This window comes from Camellia sinensis, chromosome 13, assembly GCF_055761805.1.
Source record: "Camellia sinensis isolate YWXY chromosome 13, ASM5576180v1, whole genome shotgun sequence".
Lineage (NCBI taxonomy): Eukaryota > Viridiplantae > Streptophyta > Magnoliopsida > Ericales > Theaceae > Camellia > Camellia sinensis.
Window position 1 is genome coordinate 21,608,302 of NC_138973.1, and position 9,112 is coordinate 21,617,413.

The 9,112-nt window shown below is 36.9% G+C and overlaps 1 protein-coding gene across 1 annotated transcript; it reads right to left on the bottom strand.

Moving 5' to 3' along the window:
- Positions 1 to 5,794: 5,794 nt before the first annotated feature.
- On the bottom strand, positions 5,795 to 8,881 carry LOC114274069 (uncharacterized). Its single transcript, XM_028215940.1, has 2 exons — positions 8,878 to 8,881; positions 5,795 to 6,285 (listed from the first exon to the last, which is right to left on the bottom strand). The coding sequence occupies exons 1-2, from the start codon at positions 8,879 to 8,881 to the stop codon at positions 5,795 to 5,797; spliced, it is 495 nt and encodes a 164-aa protein (XP_028071741.1).
- Positions 8,882 to 9,112: the final 231 nt, after the last annotated feature.

A 9,112-nucleotide genomic window follows, 5' to 3' on the forward strand; every position in this document is an offset into this window, starting at 1 on the left:
GCGAGAGCTTCAAGCTTGCCGCTCAATGCTTCACCTTCAATCACAGTGTACTTGCACTCATAGTTCTCCACATCAAGTAAATCGATCTTGTGCTTCAAGCACGTCATGTGACTCCCTTCATGGAAGTTGGTTTGGCTATTCTCTCTCTACCCCTCTCACGTGCGCCACTCCGGTGCCGGACTCCGTCGCGCGCTACCACACTCACGCCGTGGGTCCCAACCAGTGCTGCTCCACCACATCGCCGCTCCCGTCTCCACCGTCTGGTCCGTCGTCCGCCGCTTCGACGACCCACTGACGCGCCAGTTCGCCACCCTCAACGACCTCTGCTACGAGCTCTCCTGGGCTGCCCTGGAACCCCGGCGACTCCTTCGCCGCCGCTTGAATCCCACGCCGCCGCTGTCGTGGTGGAGGCAGCTTGGCTCCGGGCACACGAAAACCCGCTTCCTCACCTCCGGCGACTCCCTCTTCAACAACAAATTCTGATCCCTCTGAAATCCTTGATTGCAAATCTCACAGACGTATCGGTCCGATTCCAATAAAGTCTTGGGGGAAAGAGAGACAACTTCGGCGTCTGGATCTGTACAGCTGTTGAAGTGGGTGCTGTTTCTTTCAGCTTTACTCATAGATAGAATAGAACACAATTGGGAAGAGAGAGAGAGAGAGAGTCCACCCCATTACCCAAAGCCACCTTTTTTTTTTATTATTCCTTTTTGGTTCTCTCCGTGCATAGCTCACTCACCAACTCTCTTTAATATTCTCTACCTTTTCATTTTTAAACAAAATGCATACACACCCACCGAACCCAGCTCTCTTCTCTCTCTAGATTCCTAGGTTTCTCTCTCCCTTTACACCCTCTCTTTTTCTTTCTTTTTCTTTTACTAATATTTATCTCCACTAGCCCACTTTAATCCCATCTCATGATTCCCACTCTTTCTTTTGTCAGACTCCACACCACTCACAATATCTGTCGCGAGAACCCACTATTCATCCCACTAGGAGTATATAAAATATATATATATTAAAAAAAAAAAAAAAAAAAAAAAAAAAAAAAAACAATTTACACATTTGCACAACACCCATATTTTATTCATCTCCGGGACCAACCCCGTTCACAATTTTACACAAAAAAAAAAAAAAAAAAAAAAAAAAAAAAAAAACCAACCAACCACAAAACAAAACAACAAACCACCACATCCACAGGCGGGATTTTCCTTCTCTACTCTGCCGCCGGTCTCTTCTTCTTGCCTCCGTCCTGAGCGGCCCTTGACGGTGTTGCCTCCGTGTTTCCCACTCCACTGGGCACGATCACTACTCCCTGCTCCTCCACTGCAGCATATGGCGGACCTCCAAATCGGAACATCACGGTGGCCTTCTGCTTCAGCTCCTTGTTTTCTGCCCTTAGCACGCTTATCTCTGCTCGCGCATCCTTATACATGCGTTGGAGCAGAGCCAGCTGGGAGTTTAACTGCTGCACCTCATTTGTCCTACTCTGTAGCCGGTGCGACAGATTTGTGACCGCCGTCATGGACTCCACACATGCCTTCAACGTATACTGATTGGCCTCCACATCCGACTGCACCGCCATTTTTTGCTCCACAGACCGCATCGGAAAGTTCAGCGGAGCAAACCCAGCAGTGTTTGGTTGAGGTTCACTGGCCACAGCACCAGTTCTCTCTCCTGTGGACTCGTTGAGGTCGGGAAAGAGGGTAAGCAGCCCGCGGGAAGACGAAGCCATTTTTTCTGGGCAACAGAGTGTTACAGAATATCTCTCACAACAGAGTGTTACAGACTATCTCTCTCAGCAATCTCAGCAAAACGACCTCTCTTTCTCAGCAAAACGAAGAATTTTTCAGAGGTTTCTCTCAGTTTTTCTGTCTCAGTTTCTGCCTCCTCCGCTTCGGTTTATAAAGACCATGACACAGAGGCAGCCACGCGCATCGCGCGCCTCTTCTCGCCGACAAACTGGCACGCCTTTTCATGGCACGCCTTTTGATGCATTCGGGCACGCCTTTTAATGGCACGCCTTTTGAGGGTGCGGGCACACCTTTTGAGGGCACGACTTTTGAGGGCTCGATATCTACATCCATGTATATTTTTTGGGCAGCCTATATACACCCTCATACAGTGTCTTCTACACCGGTCAGCTTTATCAATCCCTTTGTTTCAACCTCAAATAGATGTTTCTATCTTCACACCTATTTGAGTTTGAGGGGGGGTTATACACAGTATCATGTTCAAGCCACCTCATGGCGCACTCCCTAAGTCGCCCCCTTGGTGCACCACCACACAGCGTCTGCTACAACGGTCCGACATGACCCCGTAAACTGTCCTGCTACACCGGTCCGACATGACCTCGTAAACTGTCTTCTACATCGGTCCGACATGACCCCGTAAACTGTCCTGCTACATCGGTCCGACATGACCCCATAAACTGTCTTCTACAACGGTCTGATACGACCACACAGTGTCTGCTACAACGGTCCGACATGACCCCGTAAACTGTCCTGCTACATCGGTCCGACATGACCCCGTAAACTGTCTTCTACAACGGTCCAACATGACCCCGTAAACTGTCCTGTTACAACGGTCCGACATGACCCCGTAAACTGTCTGCTACAACGGTCCGACACGACCATACCGTGTCTTCTACAACGGTCTGACACAACCATACAGTGTCTCCTATCCCATTTTTAATTTTATTTGTCAGCTTATTTTTCTGTTTTGTTACTCTCTCCAAACTCAAGTTGGCTAGTACCTATCCTCCTTGAGTTTGAGGGGGGCTGTTAATGTACATTGTATAATTTACCATCACCTACCACACCCTTACCATCACCTACCACACACTCACCTACTACACTCACCTACTACACTCACCTACCACCACCTACTCCCTACACCTACATCTATATAAGGAACCCCTCATTTGTAATGCAGATATACAACAAGCATACATTATTCAATAATACAATTTTCTATACATCTGTTTTAACAACGAAAACGTCGTTGTCGCGATGAATCCACAATTTGCAAATTGAATTGAGAGAACAAATAGAAATCAGATGATCAAATTCACATGAGTTTCTTTTAGTAAAGTGTATGGACCATGGTCTAAATGATGCACGCTTTCAAGCCCTAAAGTGGAGCTGGCGAATTGCACGTGTGCAAGCCCTGTGCTATGTGCGACTTTGCGACAAAGTAGGGCTATATATATAGCTTTGATTAATATGCTACCAAAAACAAATAAAAGGATTTTGGGGATTGGGAAATTGGGGCCATATTGCACTTATTACCCTCCATGTTAAACATCAACTCCATGAATTAATTAAGGAAGGAACCCCTATATATATAGGCAGATGATCAATGAGATAGGTCGGATTTATCTGGTCTGTAATTGTTGTGTCTACATTCCACATATTAGTAGGTTTTTCAGATTTTCACTGGTTAACATATTGGTACGGACCGAATTTATTTCAAAAAATTAATCACTTCTCACTTGTAACTCCGAATCTTATGATCAAAATCAAATTAAACCGAATTACAGATTTTTTATTAGATTTATATTATTAAGTTCTAAATATATATATATATTTTTTAATAATTCATATGATCAAACTAATTAACACTATTAAAACAATCAAATTAAAGTATAAATTCACTAAACTAACAAATTATGACAATGTTATATGTAAAAAGTCAAAAATTAGGAAGATATCAGTGGTCACTGTTAAATTCAATTTTAACAATTGTGTTTTATGTATTTTTTTAAAATATAATTTACAAGGATAATATAGCTTGTCAAATGTTGTTGTTTTTAAATGGAACATTATTGATTTTAATGGATTAAAATTGAATTTAATAGTGTTATTTTTTTTAACAACAATGATTCATCCCCCATTTTCCTCCACCCCCTTTGACCCCCTCTCTCTCTCTCATTGGTTACATTTTCTTTTTCTTTTTCTTTTTTTTCCTACTCCTCCAATCACCACCCGCCACGTGGTAAAGGGGGTGAGGGGGTGACTTCCAAAAGGGGGTCCCAGTATTATTCTTTTTTTAATATACATATATATATATATATATTTTTTTTTTGGACAAGATGGTTTGAGTGGGGTTGATGGGGGTTGGATTTATCCATGTAGGCTTTGCACGGGCCCAGTTCATGGGCGGGTTTGGGTTTCAAATATTTGTCAAAAATCTTGAACAATCTTCTATGGGATGGGATGGGATGGCCTGGGCAGTCAAGGGGGTTTAGATAGGTTATGGAACAGATTGAATGGATTTGGTAATATCGAATTTTTTATCTACGAGCCATTTGATGAGCCTATATATAGGCTTTGTTTTTTGTCCACATCAAAAAAATTGGAAGGGTTTTTTCTTGCAGAAATTAATATAAGAAACAATCCCATAATGGGTAGAAATTATCTAATCTTCTCGAAACAGCACGTGTTTATATTTATGTACCCATCTAATAATATCTAATAATATTTTGTTATTTCCCTTTATAATTTCTATTTTTTTAGGCCTTTGTAAGTACATGGCCTTGCTATACTTGATCCAATGAGTAATATTAACTACTAGTTTCCATAAATTTCTTATATTTAAAAAAGAAATTATGATATTATCATGTGGTATTATAACTCAATAACAAATTATGATATTGTTGGTTTTTTTGGGTTTCAAAGGTTAATAATGTAATTTTAAGCGTATCAACAAGGATCAATGGCCATGTTTGATTCACAACACTAATAGTGAGGTATTAATAATCCTATTAAATTAGTGTGGTATTAGTTATCCCACCCTTACCCCATTACTAATAATCCTACAAATTTGTTGGATTAATTATCCATTGGATTAATAATCCTAAACTAAAATGTCAAAACAAATATAGGATGATTGGGCCCACGGATTAATAATCCCAATCCTATGCTTTAATCCTTCCAATCAAACATGCCAAATAAGTTTTTATAGAAATTTTAATTGTCAACCAATTATTAAACGATTGTGTTAAAGTTCTTTAAGTCTCAATGAAGAGAACTTTTACTGATGGCTTTGCTTAGGAGAAAATTAAAGATATTGATAATGACAATAGATAAAAACAGTTTCATGAACTGAATTTCATTAACTAATAAGAACTTACAATGATACATTCGCACTTTCACAGCCTCAAAGGGTTTCGTAGCAACAGACTACTTGGAACTACTCCTAAGAATTGAAGTGCAGTACAGGAATTGAAGAACATGAAATGTAAAAACTAGAAAGAAAAATATAAAGTAAATAACTGGTTTCTACATTTAAGTCTGGGTCCCTTTCCTGTTGGCCTTCTCTTCTATTTATACCCTCTAATGGTAACCGTCGAAGTGATCTTCTAACTGTCGAAGTGGTCATGGCTTTGAACAGTTTGCTTCCACTACGCCATTCTTGTAATTGGACTTCTCTCCTTAATTTGACTTTGAATTTGAATTGTAAATAACCATTGGGCCACGTCACCTCGCGCCTTCTAACTGGTCCAATACTGCTCAGATCCATTGTTATCAATATAAGCTGTCACGTGTCTGTTGTTAACTGGAGACTTGCATTAACTCCTCAAATTATCTTTTAGGAACTACGTGTTAAACTGCTATTGGCTTGTACAAAATATGTAACCAATGGATATAAACATCATAAACCTCACTATCCAATAACAAATTATGACATTATTAACTTCAAATAAGTATTTACATTGAAAAATAACGGGTAGATTATCTCATATGTATTTTATTATTAGTCATTGAAACTATTTGTCAATAATGATGCGGTATTATACTGAATTTCTTCGACCAATCATTGATGTGGAGTTGTTTGGAGAATTTCTATTCTCACGGCTTCTCTTTGCTATACTCCTCATTGCATATGTCAACGAAAGCTTTGGGTTGAGTCTAGTATTGTTGAACTCTTCACAAACACTTCTGTGAGTGGTTACAGCTTCTTCAATAACTATTGTTGGTTCTTTGATTAGTGTTTCTTTCACAGCTTCTGAACAAAGTCCGCAAACCCATTTATCCGAATGAGAATCCATGATATTTTGTATGTAGTCTGGAGTGCAGTCTTCTTTGAGGCCACAACATTCGCATTCTGCTTGCTCCAGTACTTCTTCAGCTTTAACAATGGCTTCCAACTCATTACCAGTTTTATCTATTTTATGGGAAACATCAGAGACTGCCTTATGAAGCTTGTGTCCATTCTGTTCAGAGCGAGAGCGAGAGCGAGACAGAGACAGAGACAGAGAATTCAATCTACCAAGCTCAATGACTTATAGAAATGAAGTATAATGATGGATAATTACATCCACAGTCTGTTAATAAATGTGACAAATTTTTTATTCTAGGTAACCCTTTTTTTAGATTTATACAAAAAAATAAATAACATAAGAATGATATGGTAATATAATTTTTTGAGTAAATTAGATAAATGGTCCCTATAGTTTATATGATATGCCAATTTAATTCTTGTTGTTTGTTTCAATTTGTTCGATTTTGCCCCTTAATTTAATAAATTGTGTCATTTTAGTTCAATAAATAACGGTGGTTAAGTTTGGTAGACGGAAAGCCTACATAATGTGTCAATTGGTCTTTGTAATTTACACAATGTGTCAATTTAGTCTTTGTTGTTTTAATTTGCTCAATTTTGAGAGGGACCAAATTGACACATTGGGTAAACTACAAGTACTAAATTGACACATAGTTTGACTTTCCGTCTACCAAACTTAACAACCGTTAATTATTGCACTATAATGACACAATCCGATAAATTAAGGAGCAAAATCGAACAAATTGAAATAACAGGGACCAAATTGACACATCGTGTAAATTATAGGGACTATTTGTATAATTTACCCTAATTTTTTTTAATAAAAGGCGTCTTTATGGTTTTTTTTTTTTTTTTTTTTTTATAAAAAAAATAAATTTTTTTGAAAAGTCTACACCAAGTCACATAATTTTGTATGAAAATTTTACGTGTAAATTATAACTTTTTATTTTATTACTTTAATACAAAATACTTATCAAAGAGAGTTTAAAAAAATATTACTACCATATTATCATGCTAGTCTTAAATTTCAATCAAAATTCTCTAAAGATAATTAGAGCTGTGATTGAGGCCTCGAAATTGCCTCAAATGCAATTTTTTTTTTTTTTTTTTTGGGCTAATACATTACAAAAAAAAAAAAAATAATAATAATAATAATAATAACAAGCAAAGCATCAACCAAAAAAAAAAAAAAGAAAAAAAAAAGGGAAATTCGAGCCAAATTTGAGCCAAAAATTTGAGGCCTCAATCTTTTTCCAGATAATTAATAGCATGCAGAGAGAAGATTAGACTATCGGGATCAACATCTAATAATTAAGTTAAAGGATTCAATTGATAGGCTTCTAAACTCATTTTAGACCCATCTCAATGATTTGAATTGTTCATTCAAATTATTCATATCCGCTCACACACAAGAGCTAGAGAGAAAAGACAACCAACTCTTATCAATTACTATATAACAACATATATATGGAAGAAGTGATAGTTGAAATGAACATACCATGAGAGGGAAAAGATGGTTTTCTTCATTGAGTGGTTTGCTTATCATCTTCTAACTGAAATAGTGTCCTTTTTGCTTGAAAATAGACTGTGATGTAAATTTGTACAACTATTTATATAGGGTTTGAATAAGTGGTTTGATAAGAAGAATATATGAGGAGGATTCAAAGAGATTGAATTATGACACGAGAAAGATGAGAGAACCAGTGCCGTTTTCAGGAAACTTCTGTTCATGTTAAAATATTTGTATATTTTGCAGAGATAATGGTGGGGGTTTGCTTTTTCGATGACATTAATGACCAAATTGCACAACTTGAAGCCTTCTGTACCAATTTGCAGCAGACTGTTAGGATATCAAATTATATTGGTACTTCTTACATTTTGTCTTTTATATCATTTTTATTTTTATATTTTTAATTAGCTCAAATTTGATCCTTAATTTTATATTTTGTGTCAATTTGATCCAATTGATAATGCCATTAGTGTTTTTTATGAAAAATTATCATTGAATTAGTTAAAATTAACTCAATGATTTAAACAAGTTTATGATTTTGCCTTGAAAAGTATGGCATATATCATTTATGTGCATATTTTTATTAAAAAAATGTTAATAATTGAAGCAATTGGAATAAATTGAAATAAAATCATAAACTTAAGATCAAAATCGAACAAATTGAAATTATGTAGACCAAAATGACAGAAAGACCAAAATACAGGGAGTAATAGTGTAATTTGCCGTATAATCTATATAGGGATGTAATTCGGACGGATATGGGGACGTTGCTGCGCAGCCGACGCAACAGCGTCTGTTGTGCGGCAATTTGAGCCCATTTCGGAGTTTATTTTGATAATCTGAACCATTCACATTTTAAAATACGTCAAGTAGAACATGTCTGCAAAAAATCAAGTTAATCGGATATCGTTTACGCATTCATCAATTCACATTTGTATCTATAAAAATAAATACAAATGTATTTTAGCTTGATTAAAATGAATACAAATGTGTATGGATGAATAGGTAAACGATATCCGATTAACTTGATTTTTTGCAGGCATATTCTACTTGACGTATTCTAAAATGTGAACGGTTCGGATTTTCAAAATAGACCCCGAAATGGGCCCAAATCGCCGCACAACAGACGCTGTTGCGCGGGCTGCGCAGTAGCGTCCCCACTTCCAATTCGGACAAAATCAGGCAGGTTGAGAGGTTATCCAAATCTAGTTCAAATTGTGTTAAGAGTTGTCCAAATCTAACTTATAATTCAAGATTGTTCTGGCCAAGCTTGACCTGAGTTTGATAAGACTTGCCTGAATTACCCATAATTCAAGGGTTTTTTTTCTTAGGTTGTTTAATCTGTTAAAATTAGACTTTATTGATTTTTTTTAGTGAAATCATTAATAATACCAAAATAAATAATTTATATGATGTGAGAGGTGAGAATTAAGGAATTGATGCACCGTTGCTGAGGTCATTGCCATTTTTGAGTGAGAAATATAAGGTAAAATTTTGTGTTGCATTACTTTTTGATTGCATTACTTATGTGTATAATAA